At 36.4% G+C, this 20,812-nt stretch overlaps 1 protein-coding gene across 4 annotated transcripts in view; it reads right to left on the bottom strand.

The window, feature by feature from the left end:
- The window catches only part of SON (SON DNA and RNA binding protein), a 39,045-nt gene that overhangs the window by 3,083 nt on the left and 15,150 nt on the right, over window positions 1–20,812 (bottom strand). For 3 of the 4 annotated variants that reach the window (XM_066978244.1, XM_066978256.1, XM_066978239.1), the window contains 6 exons: window positions 18,690–18,850; window positions 17,917–18,057; window positions 16,419–16,607; window positions 11,980–12,090; window positions 11,461–11,577; window positions 3,799–3,946 (listed from right to left, as the gene is read on the bottom strand). In XM_066978244.1, the coding sequence (XP_066834345.1) occupies window positions 3,799–3,946; window positions 11,461–11,577; window positions 11,980–12,090; window positions 16,419–16,607; window positions 17,917–18,057; window positions 18,690–18,850 (867 nt within the window). Of the gene's footprint in view, window positions 1–3,798; window positions 3,947–4,663; window positions 4,744–11,460; window positions 11,578–11,979; window positions 12,091–16,418; window positions 16,608–17,916; window positions 18,058–18,689; window positions 18,851–20,812 lie in introns of all 4 variants that reach the window. The other variant, XR_010825294.1, reaches the window with a different exon arrangement.

Raw genomic sequence — 20,812 nt, 5'->3', positions numbered from 1 at the left:
ATAGTCTTCTTATAACATGTGCTCTCTTTATTTAAGAGTATTCAAATTTTATTTCTTTTATGGCCAAGTTCACAGCCCAGGTAGTGGTTTCAATTGCATCTGAACATAAAACAGCAGAAAAGCATGCAGCTGGGCCCAAAGGTAATAAACAGAGCACAAGTTTCAGTGGAAGCCACTGTGAAACATAGAAGCTGAACATTTTTCTTTTTAAAATCTTCAAGAGTAAAGGATAAAGTATAACAATTGCCAAAAATGTACCAAATACCAATAACCACACCATACTTATGAAAAGACTCGAGTCTGCTTCAATTCAGTTTGCCCTTACCTTAAATAGCTGCAAATGAACAAAGTACCTGACTGGTGGCTCAGAATTTCTCTGACTTCAATCCTTCAACGGTACTTTGTTTCTTACCTCGATTTTTGTTTCTGTTCCTTGCTTTGGTGAATAAAGACAGGGAGATACTGCATTTGTTTCGAGTTTCTTCCTGCTCCTTCAGCTTTTTTTTGTTGGCTTTTTGTTTTTGCTTTAAAAGAAAATTCTCCCCTCCTTACTAGATTTTCATCCTTATATATTCATGCAGCTCTTAAATATGGACTTTTCAAGTAGCATTAAACCCCCATAGATATCAAAACGAAAATTGTGTTTGTTTTTGTTGTTGTTTTCCGTTAAAGAAGTTTGTATCCAAAATAACCAAATAGTTCCCTCTGAACAAACAATTCTTAAATCACTCATGCATTAATATTGCATCTCCCTCACTCCAAGTCCCTGGCACTCATTTTCCACATCTTGTCACTGGCTACTCAAGAGGGATTCTCAGAAAAGCTGTGACAGACTCCGATTAGCTCTGCTTTTCACTCAGAACTGATGGACCAAGTGTCTTCGTACAGAGACAACCAACTTACTGGCCGACAGCAATGTTCAAGAAGGTTTTTAATTTCAATTCTGCCAGAGGACCACAGATCTGAACCAGTGTCCAAAAAAAACAGGACCTAATGGAAACCTATGACACAGGCAGACAACCCTTTGGTTCATGTCTTAGTGCAGCCTACTGAATAACTCTTCCGTAAACTGCTTGTTCCTGTATTTAGAAACAGTATTTTATTTTGGGAGTAAGTTCTAAAAATGTGGAGGTTTCTGTTTTTGATTGGTTGGTTGGATTTTTTTTTTTTTGCCTTTTTTTCGGGGGGGGGGGGGGGGGGAGGTTGTTTTTTTAAAACAACCTGGTCACTTTCTTAATGACTGACAGACCCCACTTTAAAACCTCAGCCTGACTTTCAGTGATATACACGTACTGAGTGTTTTTTCTCTAAGCCTTCACTTCAACAGTCTTTAAACCTCCACAAAGAACTTAAGAAAATTTGGCTTTTTTTACATTTAAGCATTAAAGAGCACTTGCATATGAAGCTTTTCAGATGTGTTTCTTGAATGTATCATCACTGCTCAATTCCTTCTTTGTAATGCATGAAGCTTCTTCATAATGCAAGCTGTCACCCTACAAATATATTTCTTAATTTTGAGCCAAGCATATTCTTTATCAACACAGAACAGATTTTTGTGAAAACAATAAAAGATTCGATATATTAAAATAATAAACAAATATAAGAAAGAGATAAAAATAAAGCAAAACCCATCCATCAGTAAGCTTATCAGTATTTAAAGATGAATCCATCAAGTGCCAGGAACTGATGTCTTTTAGCTCCACCTAATTTCTTCCCCATCTTATTGAGAAATAAGCTTTCTGAAGGAGAGACAGCAAACTATCTGTTACAGGATGTCCAGCTCAATGAGGACTTGATCCTGGCTCTGAACTTCAGGCTTGATCCTTGAAATTTCAATTTAAAATTCTGCAAGCATTAAGGAAATTTATATCTGAAACCACATGGAAGATCCTGGGGTACACTTTTAAAACCAGAAATTTGAGCTGTAATGGAAGTGTGCATCACAAGAATTACTTTGTTTGTAGAAAGGTTCACAGGATACGCAGCAATAGCTTCCTCTTTCCTATGATGTGACAAGAAGCAAGCAATATAATGTACGGAGCTAACTCTTCCCTCCTCACCACAAAAAGCCACCACTATGTTATGCAGGCTGCTTACTCAAATTTCTGGTTTCAATTTCTTCCCTCTGACTGTTAAATAATCAAGCTAAATTGAAGGAACTCTTACCAGCAGTGAGAACTCTACAACACAGCATTCTACAGAGACCACAGTAAATAAGTAACAGGAACAAAGAGAACATTTTTTGGAGAATTTCCTGACAGCCACTATCACCAGAGTATTTTTTTTTTTCTCCCCTTTAAATGGAAAAGTTGCACAGAAGAAAAACAACTGAAAAGCAAGTTTGGTCATTGTTCATGTTAAACCAAGATGTCTGTATTATTGTGTTCTGTATTTTGAGACTGTTGCACTTCTCTGGTTGTAAAATCGTACTACACTACTAGGTCCTTATAATTTAGAAAGCAATAGATATTTTCCTAGCTTGGGCAAGATTTCTCATGTTCTCACTTAATATTCAAATTGTATAAATTAACGCTTTAACCGAGTTTGATCAACTGAGCAGTACTGTCTCTGTACTGAGAACTAATAGCATCTCCGCCAACAAGTTTCACATTTCCACTTACATGCTTTGTTTTCTTCTTTAATTATGGGCATTGACAGAAGTTAACAGAAATAATTTTATAATTCAAAATATTTTATGCTTTAATTTTAGATGTTATCTATGTAACATATTAAAGATTATATATATATATAAATATATATATTTTTTATATAAATATAAAAACAATCTGGGGTGCATCTTTTTTTTTTTTCATTTTATTTTTAATATTGAGGAGACTATCAAATAAGAATGCTTTCCTGCAGTCAGTGCTAAGTTGTTTACTTTGGTAACATGCATATTAGAATAATTAAATGATAAATCTTTACTACTACAATTCTGTATCTTTTATTTAAAACGTTTAAAATTTGAATAGGTATTTCAGATGGAAAGTTTTCATAGACATCTCCTCTGAATACCGAAGTCTTGCTGAATATGCTGGCAAGATGAATGACCATATAAATCATGCTGCCACTTTAAGCAGCCTGTAAGTAAAAAGTTTATTCTCTTGAATCAAATGAGACTAGTGCAACAGTTTTCTACCTGCGGCCATGGACTTTATGAAGAGGAAAGGTTCCTAAGACAACATTTGAAAGCAAGCAGGGAAACATCACTGCAGTTGAGCAGAGGTGGCTGTAGCAGGATCAGGCTAGGAAGTGGAGAAGCAGTTATATCAGATGGCTAAGAAAGCAAACAATCCATGTGGAAGACCTAAAAATCAGTGTGACACTCCGTTCACGTCAGGACTTCAGCTGAAAGGCAGCCGTAACTCAGCTCTGTCCTTCACCACAGTTTAAAGATGATTAAGTAGTCCATCTTACATCCCGTCCCATTCCTGTTTCAGCCACTTTCTCCCGACCAACCACAATGGCTTTTCCACAACTCATTTCCCTGTCCTCGCCTTTTCCAAACATCCAACTGAGGCATATCCCTAGTTTCAGAGCAACTAAGAAATCCTTTTTAAACTAGAAGGCAATGGTCAGGGCAAGTTAATAAACTGGAAGAGTTCACAGGCTTAAGGACAGGACCTAAGAAAGTAATCCAGGCCTTGAAAAACTAGTATCAAAATCATCTACATCACCCTGTTCATTTTCACAGTGGAGGTGAACCTAGAAAAAGCTTACTACTTCAAAGTTACTTTGCCTATCTTCAAAAAAACTTATAAGTTTATACTGCCATACAACATTCAAGGAAGTGCTTACCTTTTCGATCGGTCTTAAAATCAACCATAATAGGCTCGACACTGCCTTCTTTGTTTTTTCCAAGCCCTTCTCCTTCTCTCCAGCCCATTTTTCTCATCAGTTGAGCTCCCATTCCTCCAGTTACAGGGGCTGCTCTTAAGAACTGATCCTATCCAGAAAAAGAAAAGTAAAACAAATCCTAAAGTTAGGACTGCGATTTTAAAACGTAAGTGGGAGCTTCCAAAAATGTTTCTAACAACCTTTCACAGACTCAATTCAGAAAAATACACCTTAGCTTTATTACATCTGTATAAACCAGAATTCACGCAGACACACAATACACAAATCAATATTTCCAAAAAAGAACAACTTAAGAAAATCCTAACACAATCCAAAAGTGGCAAGTGACCCATTTCCGACGTACGAACTTAATAAAATGATAACCGTTCAGTTTTAAACACACTACTTTGGTTCCAATGCATCTCTTCGCATCTCGTGAATGGAGGCAGTGTTAACTGTTTAACTGGCAACAGTTGTGCCAAGTGTACCTATTTATTGAACAAAATACAAGCACATTTAGTAATGACATTCAAATCGTGTTTACGCGTATTTTAAACATTAAAAGTTTCCCCATTTTATTACACAGCAGTTGCACATTCAAGTTCTACACTGAAAATCCACATGAAACAGATACAGGCTTTTCTTTTCTCTCGTTTTTTAAAGGAAAAAAAGGCGCTTAGCCACACAGTTTAGCAGCAGTAGTCGTCACATTCTTTCAAATCATCATTAACACAATAGCTGTTAACTGTTGAAAGCTTATAAACAGAAATTTTAAAAATCTGTTTTGATGTAAAGAACTTTAAAAACTCCTTAAATGTTTACGTACCTAGGCCTCGATGGCCGCAGTGTTGTGAATAGTAGGGCTGGCATTGACCGTGGCAAGAAGGCAGCTACAAGGATTTGACCCTGAAACAAGTTTCCATATAGAGGGGTGAAAGTTCACAGGTTATTCTGTGAACTATCATCTCTCTTCTGCCCCACCCACTGACCCAAGTAAGTAAGTCAATCATTTCCATCACGGCAAAAAATTGCTTGTCTTAAAATATACAAGTTTACACACTGGCACTGATAAGTCCATCAGTTATTTCTCATAGTAGGTTAGAGGATACAATGCCTAGTATTTTTGTAGAAATTTTACTTACTATCAAAGCAAATTAGTAGAACGTTGTTTTGTTTTTTTTTTCTCCTTTTCTCCTGAATTTTGAGTTGTGCTTGCAAAAGTAAGCATTTCCGAGATTTGGACAAAGACTGACAAGAGTTCCTTGGTTCCAATTTGTAAGTAAATAAAACCAGAAGTCTTACTTTTGCAGAGACCAAGGATAATATATTTTTAAGGGGATTAACTTTTCAACATTTGCAACTGATGCACGCTAATAACGCATGTGTGTAATCCCCGCTATTCATGGTGTTAAGAAGATTAAAAAAAAAAAAAAAAAGCCTGAAGGTTGTGGTAAGACTTCTCCAAATATTTACCTACTAAACAGTGAAGGAAATACCTATCAATCATGCAACTGGATGCTGCATTTACTAACAGGGTGCTCTGATGGAAGAGCAGAGAGGTTAAGCCCACCTCTCCAGTTTAACTTTTTTTTGGACTGGTGCAGATCATGCAGTGTGTGTGTGCAGAGACAATCACTTCCTCGATACAGACTGCCTCAATCTATACACCTAGAATGGCTTTTACTTACTTCCATTTTCATTCTCCCCTCTCTTTTCCAGGAACCTCTCATAAGAAAAGGGCAACCATGCCGAGAATGATACAAACCCCAGTCAATGTCACCCTGGGTTCCGATTCCTCTTTTGTACCTGCTTTGCAATGATAGAATTTTCAATATAAGCATCTGTTTCATTATCACCAGTGTGTATTCAGTTCACAAGTGAAAAGAGTGACATTTCTTGATGAGGTCATTTTAGCGTGACACAGCTTCCTAAGCACACCTGCAAAGGTACCAATTTGAGGGTCGGGGTAATGTATAAAGAAAAAGGAAAACAATCAAGGTAGTGATATTCAAAGTTGAAAATTAAAGCCCTGAGCTCCTATACAATAATTATCAGAGCCTGAATAAATTCCAAATATTGGAAATAAGGAGGTCTAAATTCCAAAATGCAGTTTATTAAAGAAAAAAAAAATCAAAATAAAAGACGAAACCACATCTGTTCCAGTATATGAATTCACAATCCTATGTGATAACTTAGGTAGTTTGTGTTGTTTTGTTCTTTTAATATTGTGCTGATTTTTTAACATGCACAGCATAACCAAGACAACAAGGACTTAGAAATGATTAAGTTTTGTTTCATTACAGCACAGTTGTACTTGGGCATCACGTTAAAATGCTAAACAAAATAAGCCTAGCACCAGTACGAAGAGAGCTAGAAGACGCCTACTTTGATTCAGATTATTAATGAAGCAAAGAAGCACGGCAGTAGGGAAAAATATTCTTCAAAAAAATTTTAAATAAGAAAACAAATACAAAACTCTAATGTTACCTGTAAAATTATGTTCCATTTGCCTCTTTTATTTCTTGTAATTCAGTACAAACAAATTTACTCCATGCTTTAATGGAGTATAAGTGCCATGGCATTAGTGCCGTGTTTCTAATGATATTTAAAAATGTAAAAATATTAGAAATGATAACAAGAGTAAGGAAGCAAGATATAAGTATCTTTTCAGTTTTAAAAATTTTAAAAGGCTTCTTTCATCCCATAAAAGTACTTCACAGCCAGGTACCCTTGCAGATCTGGTCCATATGGAGGGTATCAAATTGAATTGTATTGAATACAACTAACCTCAGGTTTCTAAGTACTTGGTTTCTGTTGTCAGAATGAATTTTTTAGAAAACAACTATAGCATTTCATTCTCGAATCTCAATTTGAGTAAGGCAGCACAAAAATTTGATGTCATTTTTCCTCATCTTTTGATCTCTAAATTCCATGAAGTCAGCCAATTAAAGCACATTTCCATTCTGCCAGCAGATGGAGACAACTAATATGCCAAATTCTTGTCATTAACTTTTCTTTAAAAAGCAGGCTACATAGTAAAACCTGATCATTTAAGAGTTTTTTTTTCAGTAATTTTAAGTAAAAATTATTCTCCTTTTTTAAGACACTTTAGGGCAACAAATTAGGAGAGAAGGGGAGAAATCAGCATCGTTAATCAAAAATAAACTACAAATGCCAAAATTAGCATGTATGGGGCTTTAACAAAAAAAGAATCACACTTGAAAGATCATTTTGCTGCTTTTTGCTTAAAGACAATGCAAAGTACATGGTCACCATTCTTTTACTGCAACAGCTGTCTCTGGGGAAAAAAAGATAACATACGGAATTAAATAAACTATAAAACAGCACCTGCAGCTTCCAAAATATTATGAGAGATCTTGAAGCACATTAACAATGGATGTTCTTTGAAAAGAAAATACCTGTTCCTTCTCACAAAGCTGATGTGGCATTAAAGCCTAAGTTCTGTCAGAAGGCAGGTTTCTCTCTTTTGAGCAATGCTTTATTAAGCAAAACATAACAAAGCCTTAAAGGCCAGCAGTTTGACTTGTTCAGCTGTAGCTCAACGGACTGTCTACAGATTACTTTAAGAATGACTTCCAAGAACTTATGAGTGGAGTATATTTGGTGAAACTTATGAAGCAAATGAGTTTTCCATTATACAACCTGTGGCACTTTTAGCTGAAGCCACATTCTTTCCCCAGTACGAGAGGGAGAGCATCTTCCCAAAGGATCCCATCAAATGCCTTACAAAAACAACGCTCACTATCAGCCTCAGGATTTCCGTTCACAGCTTTTGGAGACATTCAATTGAAACCAAGCTGAGGATAGCTGAAAAAAACATTCTGAGGACTGAGCAGGAGGCCAGCCCAGTATAACAAATCAATATAACATGGCTGATTTGCCTTGACACCTGGCTTTCATTTCCAAATAAAGCTCCTTGTGTGACACATACTGCAGTAAGAATACAAATAGTTTGATATGTTGCCTTGCTAAAAGGTCAGCTTGGCAAGACACATACCAGTCCTTGTGCAAGCAATAATCACAAGACTTACTTTTACCTCCATCATTAGCATTTTATTCATCTGCTATGGCTAGATTGTGGAAGAATGGAAGATCCAATTTTTCAGAATTTACTACACAAAACAGAGCATTTTAGTGGCCACTGTAAAATTGCCTGTCATGCTTTAGCACAACTAAATGAAACAAACCCCAAGCATTACTCTGTGCATGTAAAACGTTGCAAAAACCTTGTTCAGGCTATTAGAATTAAGCTGGTAAATCCGAAAACAAGTGGTGACTCTGGTAAAAGTCTGATTAAGCAGACCTCAAGAGAACTTGCTTGGAAAAAATTTGACTGCTTCCACTGATTTGACATTTATTCAATCAGCACTGTGTATTTGTAAGAAGGAAAAAAAAAAAAAAAAAGCAACCTCCAGAACAAGTCCTATTTGTGAACTGATTACACCAGTGATGATGAACTGAAACAGAAACCAGTTTTCAGAAGAAAAAGATATTATTGTTCATAATTGTTTTAATGATACAAGAAGCCTAACAACATCATCATTCCTTTATGAATATTGCTCAGAACCCTATGCATATAAACATCATGAATTAGTATATTACTTTAAAAAAAACAACACCTTACTTCTAATTGGTATGTCACTCATTCAAATGTGTCACATAACCGTTTCAGTAACTAAGCCCCTCAAAACTTTGTTGAGACAAAACTGAAATTCCAAACATATTTTGGTTTGAGTACATATTACCTCTCCAGAGTCATTTTTTAAGTTTAAAAAAAAAAAAAAAGCAAGCTGAAATCCAGGAAATGCAAAGTGACAAAAGCACTTATCAAACACGTTCCCTAAGTACCTTAAATTTTCTCCCCTCCTGACACTGCTCTTCTGTTTTGTTACAGCTATCTGGTTTGGTCATTACCTCTGTCGAGCACAATGTCTGTACATGTAAGATGTTCTGTTTACCTGATCAACAAATACCTAGCTGACACTGGCTCTGTTTCTGCTAAACAGTACGTGTCCACAAGTCCTCTTATGACAGTCTCCTATGAAATCCTAATCACCTTCAGTAAGCTACATCTTTAGTCAGAAAATTGCATTAATTTACACATGCCACAAACCCCAAAAAATCCCGTAGCCCTACTAGTAGATGAAAATTACAAATATATTTTTTTCATGTCAAAAATATGTTCTTTTCTTAGGACAAAACAAAAGGAAAGTAAGTACAATTCTGATTTCAAGCACTACGTTGCATAATTATCAGGAACTATGTCACAACTTCACGTGCCTAAATAAAACGTAACCTGTACTTTGCATTTCATGGTTGGTTTGCACTCATGTCACTGAGAAAGATAACATGCATTCATAACTCATTATCCCTAATTCACTTTTTTTTTCCTGTGAAATCATATGGATATGACTCCACATTAAGTTCATCAAACCCGAGTTTTGTGAAGGCTTTCACAGGCCCCACCATTCCTAAAACCAGGAAGACACTTGGTTAGCCCTAACGCATTTTGTAGAGGGCGCATGACTGTAACTACTTGTCATCCTATGAGTCTGATGGCAATGTGTGTGCGAACATGGAACCTGGAAAGAGCAAAAGAAGTCAAGCTGAGGAATGCCGAGCAGGAAGAGGACTGTGTCCTTCTTATTATCTTCATAGAATGGCTTGGGTTGGAAGGGACCGCAAAGACCATCCAGTTCCAACCCCCTGCCATGGGCAGAGACACCTCCCACCAGACCAGGCTGCCCAAAGCCCCATCCAGCCTGGCCTTGAGCACCTCCAGGGATGGGGCACCCACAGCTTCTCTGGGCAACCTGTGCCAGTGCCTCACCACCCTCTGAGTGAAGTGGTCTTCACCCAACAACTCTTCTTGTTTACAGTAGCAGCCTCCATTCTGACAAACTACACGACGCTTGCCAAGGAGGATGCCTACTGTAAACCACTACGTTTTTACAGCTATGGGAAAGACATAAGTGCTTCTGCCAACTCACTCCTAGTTCTAGGTTCAACAAAACATTCCAATAAGCTTCTGCTCCTCACAGCAGTTATGCCCGCAAGCCAGACACCAGACTCTTCTCTCATTTTCTCCTTATAAAGCTTTCTTTCAGTCGGACGACAGAGTACAGTTAAAAGACCAAGAAAAAACACGTAACTTCTCCACTTAATTTTCCTTAGCAGACCTTCCCTTAGTTACTGCAAAGCACAGAAGACCACCAGCACAGAACCTCAAGGAAGGAAAAGGGGATGAGAAGGAGGCTTGGGAAAGAGATGATCAGAGATACTTCCTTCCCTTTGTCTTGGGATTCCACTCAAGGTATGCAGAAAGGCAGAACCCTCAGGAAGCTTGCTGATCTCTTTCCCAAGCCTCTTGGTGAGAAAAGCTCTCCTTTTCTCACCAACACACCTCCCTGCTGAGTGTGCTTTATATTTCTAAGTTCCTCTGCCCGTGACAATTATTGTAATCACAGCTGTTCTGTTACAATCTCAGAAGTTGATAATTTTTAAAATAAGATTATTATCTACACTCAGTATTCACAACAAGAGCCCAAAAGATTCCCATCTAGCAAGTAACTTGGACCTCTATGTTGCCTGGCTCTCTGTATTGCTTGGCTATACAAAGTGGAAAAACAAGTAAGTGAATCTTGGCAGAAATATTTCTATTTTTAGGTTGTCATAATTCTAGACTTTTGTGTTCACGGTTTACACCAAGTTCTGTGGAAAATTCTAGCTAAGCCTCAAGTCTACCCTACCAGTTTTGAGGTTTGCCTTAACGCCGAATTCTGGAAGGATAAACAGATACAGCATATACTCAACTACATTACTTGTGAAAATGACCACCGTAACTCATAATTCGTTTTCACCTGAAAAACAGATATTGCTTGAATTCCTCAGTTCTACTTCTTGAAAGAGAACCAGTTCAGCATTCGTTTTCAAAGATGAAGCATGACTTATTAAACTTATAAAACGCATGTATGTATGACGCATCACACCCCCAAAATAAGCCAGCAGTACTCTGTAGGAAGAGGTAACTATTTCACTGGAGGATAACGTTAAACTTACTAACCCAACTGCAACTCCTGTTTTAATACTCCCAATTTTTGACTCCCAGAAAACACTGGTGATACAAATAGAGGCAAAGCAGTAATCAGACAGAACCAAGCCAAACAGAATGGCCATTTGGGACTTGGCTTGCTGAAGGTGATGCCAAAGTATCATTGACTTCAGTGACATCAGGATCAAAGCTTGCCTGATCTGCTTCAATCCCGTAAAAGTAGTGATGGACCTACCACTGCAGCCATACCAGTATCGTGAATGTCGTTTCAGTGTAAGTACGTATGAACTGACTCAAGTATCAGACGCACATCTTATTGCAGTACTCTAGACATTCAACTGAAATGTCATGATCAACGTCTTTAACGCACAACAAAATGAACACAGCAGCAGCAAGTAGCTAAATTGATCGAAGACAAAGATTTAACTCAGTCTCTTGTAGTTGACACATGCATTAACATAGGTTTTTAAAGCACATTTTTGACATGTTCCGATACTTTCGCTGATATTTAATATGTGATATTTAGACAAGTATGTCTGCGTAACTTCTACCTTTCTAATCCATGCTTGGGGACCACTGTTGGTTAGCTCATCCGAAGACAGTATCTGTGCTCCTGTACTTCCCGTGAACTGGCCAGGTATGGAGTTTGATTGAGCCCAGGCATCAATCTACAAAATAAAAATCAATGTAAGATCTAAACAAAGATTTTGCACATTTTGTCACAACCATTTTCTATTGCTTCTCAATAGCTTTGATATGATTCTTCACTTGTATTTAGTAGTACGTTCATTAACACTCATTTATATGCAGATACTTCAAAAAACTGAGTATCTTTTTATATTAGCCCTAAACCTTGAACTCTGAGTCTAGCAAGTTTGTGGTTCAATACTAGTACTATGAAAGGCAAACTAAATACTTTTTTTTAAGTATGTGCCCATAAGCTGAGCTTCCAAAAAAATTACTGAAGACGCATATACGTATATGTACAAATAGGAAATGCAGGTGGTATGAAGCATGAACATTTATACTTTTTAACTTCATCAAAACACTGATGAAAAAGTGCAACATACCTGTTCCTGTGCACGATTTAGCATGCACATGGCCTCTAAATCGAACGTGTTTTCATTAAGCCTTTTCTGAGCCAGTGCTCGATCATTCATGGCTGTAGTTATGTCCACGCCCTAGGAAGAAAAAGATGTATTTTAAAAAATACATCAAACAATAATAATATCCCATCTGATCTGGAAAAAGCTGTTGCAGAACAAATATCACAAGTACTACAGAGTTGTTTTACACATCAAATAGTTGGTTTGGCATATAAATAGGCAATGTGAAAAAAAATTCCTGGGGCTACTTCTTACATACACTGTGTTTTCCTAAACAAATCGAAAATCTGAAGTTAAACTGTAACACCCTGTTAATTTAGTATGATCTGTCCATAAAAAATATCTAAGAGATCTATTTTGGTCACTGAAAGTTCTGTTTTTTAATACTTAGAGTTCAATGGAATCTTATTAACCAACAGAATTAACCATAATTTAACTAAAAAAATAGGCAAAGGCCTTCATATAGAGCTGTTTACGTGAGTACCATATTAAGTCACACTAAAAGTTCAAGCTATACTATAGCAAGAATCACTTGCATTCCATGAACTTAGCTTTATTGCTTAAAAATCAGCCTAAAAAAAAAACCTGCATAAAAGTGAAACCAGACTTGCAGTTCACAAGATTGACTGTTTTGGAAAGGATTATTTATATCTGTGCTGCTAAACGAGAATAAAATTTAATGAAAAAAATAAAATTGAAACAATCTCCCACATAACCAAAATCATCTGGGTAAAAATATGGAACAAAGAAGCTCAATGAAAACCTCTGCTCTATGTGCACAGCAGCCAAGAAAGAAAACCAAAACATTTGGGTATGTTAGGACGTAACAAATTATGGCTAGTATACGGCTCTTATGTAAGTTCCTGTGCTTACTCTTCAAATGCTATCTCCTTTATGGACTGAAGGGATAAAAACAACAATACTCAGAGACACGTGAAACTTAGTTGAACGCATGCATGTGAAGGAGACGGAAAGGGTTGGAACAGTTTAAATCATGGAAGAAACTTAATAATCAAAACAGCAAATGGCACATAGACAAAAATTAGGTGTTCTGTTTTTGTGGTTTTTTTGTTTGTTTGTTTTTCGTTTGGTTTTGGTACTTCATATTATGACAGACTTATCTAGTATTAGTCAGCATCTCACAACCTTAGCCTCTCACATTATACTAGAATAAAGGGCCAGTAGAAAAAAATGAAACCAATTTAAAACTGACTCTGTTGAAAGAAGAATATAGCTAATCCATAAAATCCCTGCCACAAGAGACATCAAGAATTTAGTAAATCCTGAAATAACAGTAACAGGCAGACAAAAAAGTCTACAATCACATGCAACACAGTAATTATTTTTGTATTCTGGCTATTAAATCTTAGTTTAAGATGGGGGAAGGTGATTTTTTTTTGTTGTTACTGTTTTTTTACAGCTCAGGACAAAAAGTATTTCCTCCAGGAGTATCATTCCCTATCACGTTGCTAAAGCATCTGGCATTGACCAAGACAGACTCAAAAGTCTGTCTCATAAAGACTTCATTCAGACTCAAAGTCTGAAGAGTCTATGAAACTGACTTCAATGTTTATTTATTGTCCCAGATGACAAAAACACAGACTGTAAACAGGGTATAAGAAGAATTAAAAGGTTTTCTATCAATCACTCAACATGATAGTTATGTATGCAAAAGAATGTTCTTTGCAATATACACTATCTTGTATTAACAAGTTCCCCCTTATACAGTTCAAATAATTCTTTAAGGTTTTGTTTGTGAAACTGGTTCAGGAGATAAATGAAAGTTATTCTACTCACCAAAAGCTTCAATCCAGCAATACACATAGGCATGCAAGTAGTCCACTGAAATCACATTGGGACCACTCACATACTTAAACATACATGTGTACTTTAGTGCTTTACCGGACTGGGGCCTATTAGTAGATACCCTGGTTAGTTAGAATTCCCATACACTTTCCCCACATGGCCAGTCACCATTTTGGAGACCATCATGGCTTTGTATTATGTCAAGACACGCGATGGCAGCTTTGGATCTTGGAAAAAAAAATCTCTGCTTGAAGTATGAAAAGTTGTTATTATTTAGTCAAGTAAAACAGTTTCAAGTTCAGCATGCTATTCTCTGTAAGAGTTCTGCCTTTCCAATCCTGAGTTTTAATAACATTTTCCCCACACACACAAATACTGAACCAAGCAGGAAGAAGTTGACAATAAAAAGACGAGCATTTTGTTACACACTTTGTTAGTCCACTGATACACTAAATGCATTTCCTGCATTTTAGATCAAGAGGGCTTCTCTGCATAATAGTCACCACTGTATATTCCAAACTTAAATCCAACATTTTATCTCTGTAGCTTTCAAATATAACTTGTTCCTTCTACATTTCCCTGGCATCTACACGCATTCCGATACTTCACATTAATAGAGGCATGACTTTTTTCCTCCATCTTGTACCACCACAAACAACTGTTTTAATAAAATGTTAGGGTGTTAATATAATTTATAATATTTTAGCAGGGCCATTTTAGACTGCGTACAACTGTAACTAATCCTGTGACTTGAATAAAAACATAATAATAAAACCAATTATGTGTTCGCTTTTAGTATCAACACAGACTTGAATCAGAATTGTGAGAACCAGACATCAAAATTAACAAGCAAGCAAAACGAATGGAGGTAAATTGTATGTCAAACCTCCTGAAGATCGAAGCATGCTCCCTCACTACCCTTAGTCTAGCAGCAAGGGAGCTTATCTGACTTATTATGCTCAACAGAAGCAATCTCATCCTCAAAGAGTCCCATAACATTTAAAAAAAATAAGTCATAACGTTAAGCAGAGAAGCACTCTGTTACCTTTCATACTCCCTGGAGAAACGTACAGGGATCCTGCTCCTACAAGAATTTTCCTACAGTTCAAGATTAAGGACTGCCAAACACAATGGAATGGGTATGTTCTGCTGTCAGCTACTGACCCTTGAAATCACCCTTAACACAAACCACGTTAAGGTAAATGCAAATGAAAATATTTATTTACAAAATATATAAACAGACAAAATGGTTACAAGCATTTATAAGGATACATGTGACAGAAAGGAAAGCTATGTTGAATATATTTACTCCAATGCCATTTTTAAAGGCTTCTTATACATAATCAATACACAGACCATCAGCGCTTGTCTAACCCCATTTGTCAAATGCCTCCTGTCTTTGGCAACCTGAATGTGGACATCTACACAGCTTGCCTGAACCAAGCTGATCGTTAATTACTTGAAGGTCAAGACTTTTTACCAGCTGGTAAAAACACGGCCAAGTATTAGCTTAAAATGTTCCCACCCTATGGGCTTTTTTAAAAAAAAAAATACATACTTGTAACTGAGAATGATATTCTGTACAAACATTTCAGAACATTTGTCTCATTAGTGGCTCTTGACACAGACCAGACAGCAGTTAATATCTACACTGAGACAACAGTGAATTTCAGTGCCTGACCCTCAAACTCTGACTTTGAGGTGTACAATGGAAGTGTCTGCTGATTGTGTTAAATTCACTGATTTTGGTGCTGTAAAAAACACAGAAGAAAATACCAACTGTGCTTCAGGAAGTGAATTGTACAATCTTAGAATATCATTGAAAAACAAAATGCACCAAGGTGAAAAACGATTTTATCAGAAATTGAAAGCAAGGCTTTCTTATTTATTTGCTTTGAAAGGTATGAGAGAACAAGTCTTTAGATGCAATAAGGTGACATCAACTTGGAAAAAAAAGAAATATCTTAAATAATTTACTTAATTACAAAAACCCCAACAAAATATCCTTTTGAAGACATCTCAAGGGGAAAAACATTTTTTTTTCAGTTTATTATACATACAATTAGATTTTCCTTTAGAAGGCCATATGGAAGACAACTGTATAAGAAAATGGGACTATAAAGTTGAAAAAACGAGTAGATACATCCAATGAAACAGCAGTTTTAAAAACTACTTTCAAATCTATTTTTAATGGATTACATTCCAATTCAATGTTATTGCTCTAACATTGGTAGGACAACTTTACTTATTACTCATTTTATTAAAATCTCAACTTACGGTAACAACCCTTCCAAGAAACTGGGTGAGAATCTTGCTTTTCAATCTTCAAGCAAAAGTTTCAATTCTACTGAGACAACAAAGTTGCTACTTGACAAAAGCACACAGTATGGGTACAGGATGCTTTCATCATTTCATCATTGCTCATACGAACATGGTGAGCAAACTTGAAGACTGCAGCAGTTCAGCTAATCAGCTTATTAGAGTGCCAGATACTACCTATGCACACGTTTTTTTTTCACAGGCTGCTGTTTGGCACCAGACTGACCAGGTAATGGTTTCTTTTTTCTTAAAGTATACGCTCTCCTTCCCTTCCTTACCTCAATGGATGGTTTGGGGAAAACATCATCCTTGCTATCTTCTTTGCCTTTTTCAACTGGAACCCATTCTCCATAGACACTATCTGCTTCTTTTTTCCTATGCTGAGACCCAGATGAAACAGGAAATTCCTTTGACAGGCTGACCTGATTTTTTGGTTGTGGTGGTGGTGCTGGTTTTATGCTGGGAGTCTTAAAAAAAAAAAAAAGTTGGAAAAAGTTAGAACCTGAAAAAACACAACACTTGCAACATGTCTTTGAGAAACAGCTTATTGCATATACACTTGGTATTAGTACTTAGTTTTCACAAAACAGTCATCCTGGTTACTAATTTCGAACTCAAAGCAGTTTTACTTTTAGTGCAGATCTAAAAAACATGTAAGAGCAACAAACTGCAGTATAGGAAGAAACAGAAGCTATAATCTCTTAAACCAGCTTTGTCAGCCAAAAAAAAAAGAAAAAAGCAAAACCTCACTCTTACAGTTAACCTCCTGGCTTTCCTTCCACACCATCACTGATAGAACAATCTTAATTTGCCACACATGCTTTCTGTAGTGCCATCTGTCCCCCTGCCTGCCCACCCCAACACACCCAAATTCTGGGAAGAAAAAAAAGTCTCTGCGACACCCATATGATGATAAAAAGCTCTACATTATTATCTATATAGAAAGTAGTTTTCAACCTTTTCAGTTTCTAGTATTTTTAATAGCAACATGGATATCTAAGTAAAATAAGCCTATGAGACTGTTTTCCTTAGAACATTTCTCTAATATCTTAATAGGCCACAGAAATCTCTGATAGGTTCATCTGGCAAAAGACAAACAGAGCCCACGCAAGCTGGTAACATTGGGTAAATTCCTACTATCAAAGGAACATGGATATGAACAGTAATTAAGTCTAGAACAAAGAAAAAACAGGAAAGGATTATTCTAAATGGGTCAAAGCTGTGGAGAACAGGTACAGCAGCCCATGAGCACTAAAAAACAATCCTCTTCAGAGCCTACATGGAACCCCAAGATTTCCTGAGTTTCATCGTACCGCTGCTAATGGTATGATATAAAGCATAAATTTATTTCTACCTTACATTTTCTGTAAATATGTATTACTACTTATATTGCATACATCATAAACTATATTTATTTATACATGTAAATATACATTTATATTATTATATTTATATTTTCACTTAGCATATTAATACTTTTATAGTACTTTGAAAAATCAGGGCGAACTTTCATGGCCACAAAAAGTCCTAAACATGCAGCTGAAAAATATACCTAGACATATTCTAATCCATGCTTCAAAGCATACGAATACCAGATGCATATGCAGAAAAGGTCCCTCATTTTATTCTTTCCAACATGCTCATGTCCTGAAAATGTCACCACAAACTCTGACAAAGCAGCCCTCAAAAAGCAGCAGTCAAAAGGAAGGAGTTTAATGGGACATTTACACCCTCTCAATAGCAAACAACATCATTGCAAATCACAGAAGTACTCACACTTAAATTGAAAAAAATAGGTTTAGGTTCATTGAGCTTAAAGGGGTGATTATAGAAAGGACGTTCTTCCTCCTCTTCATCAGAAACATGAGGCTTATTCACTATCACATCATCTGTGCTTTGAGCAATCTTCTTGCATTTCTGGGGAAAAAAAAATATCAAGGGAAATAACATTTGTGAATAAACCTGGACCTTTCAACCAAAATGGACAACACTTTTACAAATAACATTTTTCTTCTCTAAAGTAGGAGGTATAATCTGAGAAAATCCTTTAGGAATGTTACCAATACATGTACTTTTGACTTCTTACACACATACCTAAGTTTGCTAGGCACTCACGCACCAAACAGCATAGACAAACTGTTAAATCCAATCCGAAGAAAACTGTAAAACTAGCTAGTTTCAGAATGTGTGCCAAGGGCTGCAAGGTTGTCTGGCAACCCACAATCCGATAGGACTTAACTGTATAAAAAATTGCCTATAAACTCATGAAACTACTACACAGGAAAACCTAGGAATTAATAGTTACTAATACTGCCTCAATTCCACCAGTAGTGCAGAAACCTAGTCAGAAGCAATGGCTCTAAAAGATCCCAGATTTCTTCTGAAATATTTTGAGGTTGGCCAGATACACAACACATGTTATATTCAACGGGAGTTTGACCTAGTAACTCATAACCACTATAGGCATACTGCAGCCCAGATCGGTTTACCTAGCAGTCACAAAAAATAGCTTACTTATTTTCAAGTTTAGCATTGTTATTCTCACTTACCTCAGTGAGCTCCTTTAGTGTATCTCTTGACGACTTCTGACTGGCTTTGTCATCCTTCTTTTGAGATAACATAGGCATCAGGCTTGGTGGTAAAGGAACACCAGACTTTGCACACATGGCAGCTGCATTAGCTTTGGCTATTTCGAGTAGCTGGGCCTTGTCTTAAAAAAAAAATAAAATAAAAAACACGATTTTTTAAAAATCCTGGTATTTTAGTAATAAATAACATTTCTAGCAAACTAAATAAAGTCTAAACAAAGAAAGTTAACCCCACTGTGCATTTTGATGTTCCATGAGAATAACTCAAATTTTAGTTGCTCCAGATCTTTTTTTTTTTTTTTTAATTTGGTCTATCCAGCAGACAAGTGAAATTAAAAATTTTACACAAAGCACAGGAGTCCAAACTTCAGAACTTAAATCCCCATAATCCCAAAAGTTCTATTCGTTATTCTTGATGCCTATTTTACTTCATCAACTCATTGTCATCTTAAAAGTAGTCTCACTTCCAGACATCTTAAATTCCAAAGTCTACTTTGAAAACCATTCAAAGGCCTTGAGGAAGGCCCTAGACTGACAGCTACTTAAAACCAATAACAGAAAAAAAGCGCTGAATAAAAAAAGCAGTTGCCTAGAATACAATTACACACAAAACTGTTACTAAAACAGAATTTCACTTTATCAAGGAAAAAAAAGCATTTGTGGCCCTATCAGAGAAATACGGAGTGAAAATGAAGTATATCTTGTTTGATCTGCCTGCTTGCAAATAAGTAAGTCGCCACTACCTCTGCAAACAAAGTTTAACAAAAATCCTAAAAGGATAACATTCCTTTACTACTTAAGCAATAGAAATATATCCATGCTTGCTGCATAATCAGAGCATCAAGGCAGACTCTAAAAATGCTTTATGCAAAATGATGTTCTGTTCAAATACTTCTCTAGGGCGTTCATGGTAACTTTTTTGAGACAGGAATAAAAAATCCTAAGTTCCATGAATGGAGCTTACTATACAAGAGCTCATCTCAAAATGAGATGTTTCTTTATGAAACTTATGATTTAAAGGAACTACAAGGCATCTCTTCCTCCAGTCATAGAGAAGTGATGTAGGTTCATTAGGATTTCTTCTTATTTTCAAATCAGCTGGGTTTGGCAATATTTTCAGAAACAAGTTTCCCTTCTCATTACATTCTGAACATTAACCTACCAAAACTCCAGGAGTAACTGACATGCATGCGACCACAGCAAGGAACGTAGTCCATAGCCACGTCAAAAAGCAAAGCATGGTTTCTCACACTACATGAGAAACAAAGTTTATGGCCATAAACCTGGCGCTTAGAGTGTTACTCGTTTCTGTGTAGTACAAGAAAAAGAACTGGAAAAAATCTTGGTCCTACACTGATTTCCATACTGTAAGATCTGCATCATTTGGTATCATACCCTAGCAGTCTGAGGCCTTGCCTGCAAGTAAACCTCAACCTACAAAACCCCAGGGAACAGCCACTATTGACACAGCGAACCTGAACTAAGCAAGCTAGAAACTAGCCATTTACATCAATTTTATTATTAATTTAATATGCTTAAGAACACAAAATATTTTAACTTGCACTAGGAAGCTAAAGTATAATTCAGTATGTTAATTCCAGCTGAGAGTATCTGAAAATCCAGTCATAGTAGAAATAATCATGGGACAACTAATCTCACCTCAAGATTCAAGAGTACAATCAAGAAAAAAAATTGCATTTCCAAGCCCATAAAAATGTGCAGCATAGCCCATCAATCCTCCGTATCATGCATTTGGTTGATAGTTCAACAACGTCCCTCTTAATATAGCAAAGCTTTTGAATATCAAATACAAAAGTGGAAAAGAGACAAGAATAAAAGAAACACAAAAACAAGTTACAGCCAACAACAGAGCTAAGAACTCCCCAGCTGGCATTTATTTTCACATGTTCTTTCATTCCCAGTTTGTTCTCAAGAAAACTAGAAATTCTTAACTTTCTTAGAGACTACTTGACCTTTACCAATAGTTACAATGAACAGCGTTCCTCAAGACTGCAGCAGACTACCTTTGCATAAAAGCTTTGAAGTATATTTATATATATAAACTTTATACATGTATCATTGCT

The sequence above is a fragment of the Anser cygnoides genome, chromosome 1 (genome assembly GCF_040182565.1).
Source record: "Anser cygnoides isolate HZ-2024a breed goose chromosome 1, Taihu_goose_T2T_genome, whole genome shotgun sequence".
NCBI classification, from domain to species: domain Eukaryota; kingdom Metazoa; phylum Chordata; class Aves; order Anseriformes; family Anatidae; genus Anser; species Anser cygnoides.
Note: the sequence above shows the minus strand (reverse complement) of the source record. Positions and strands in the feature narration are given on the sequence as shown.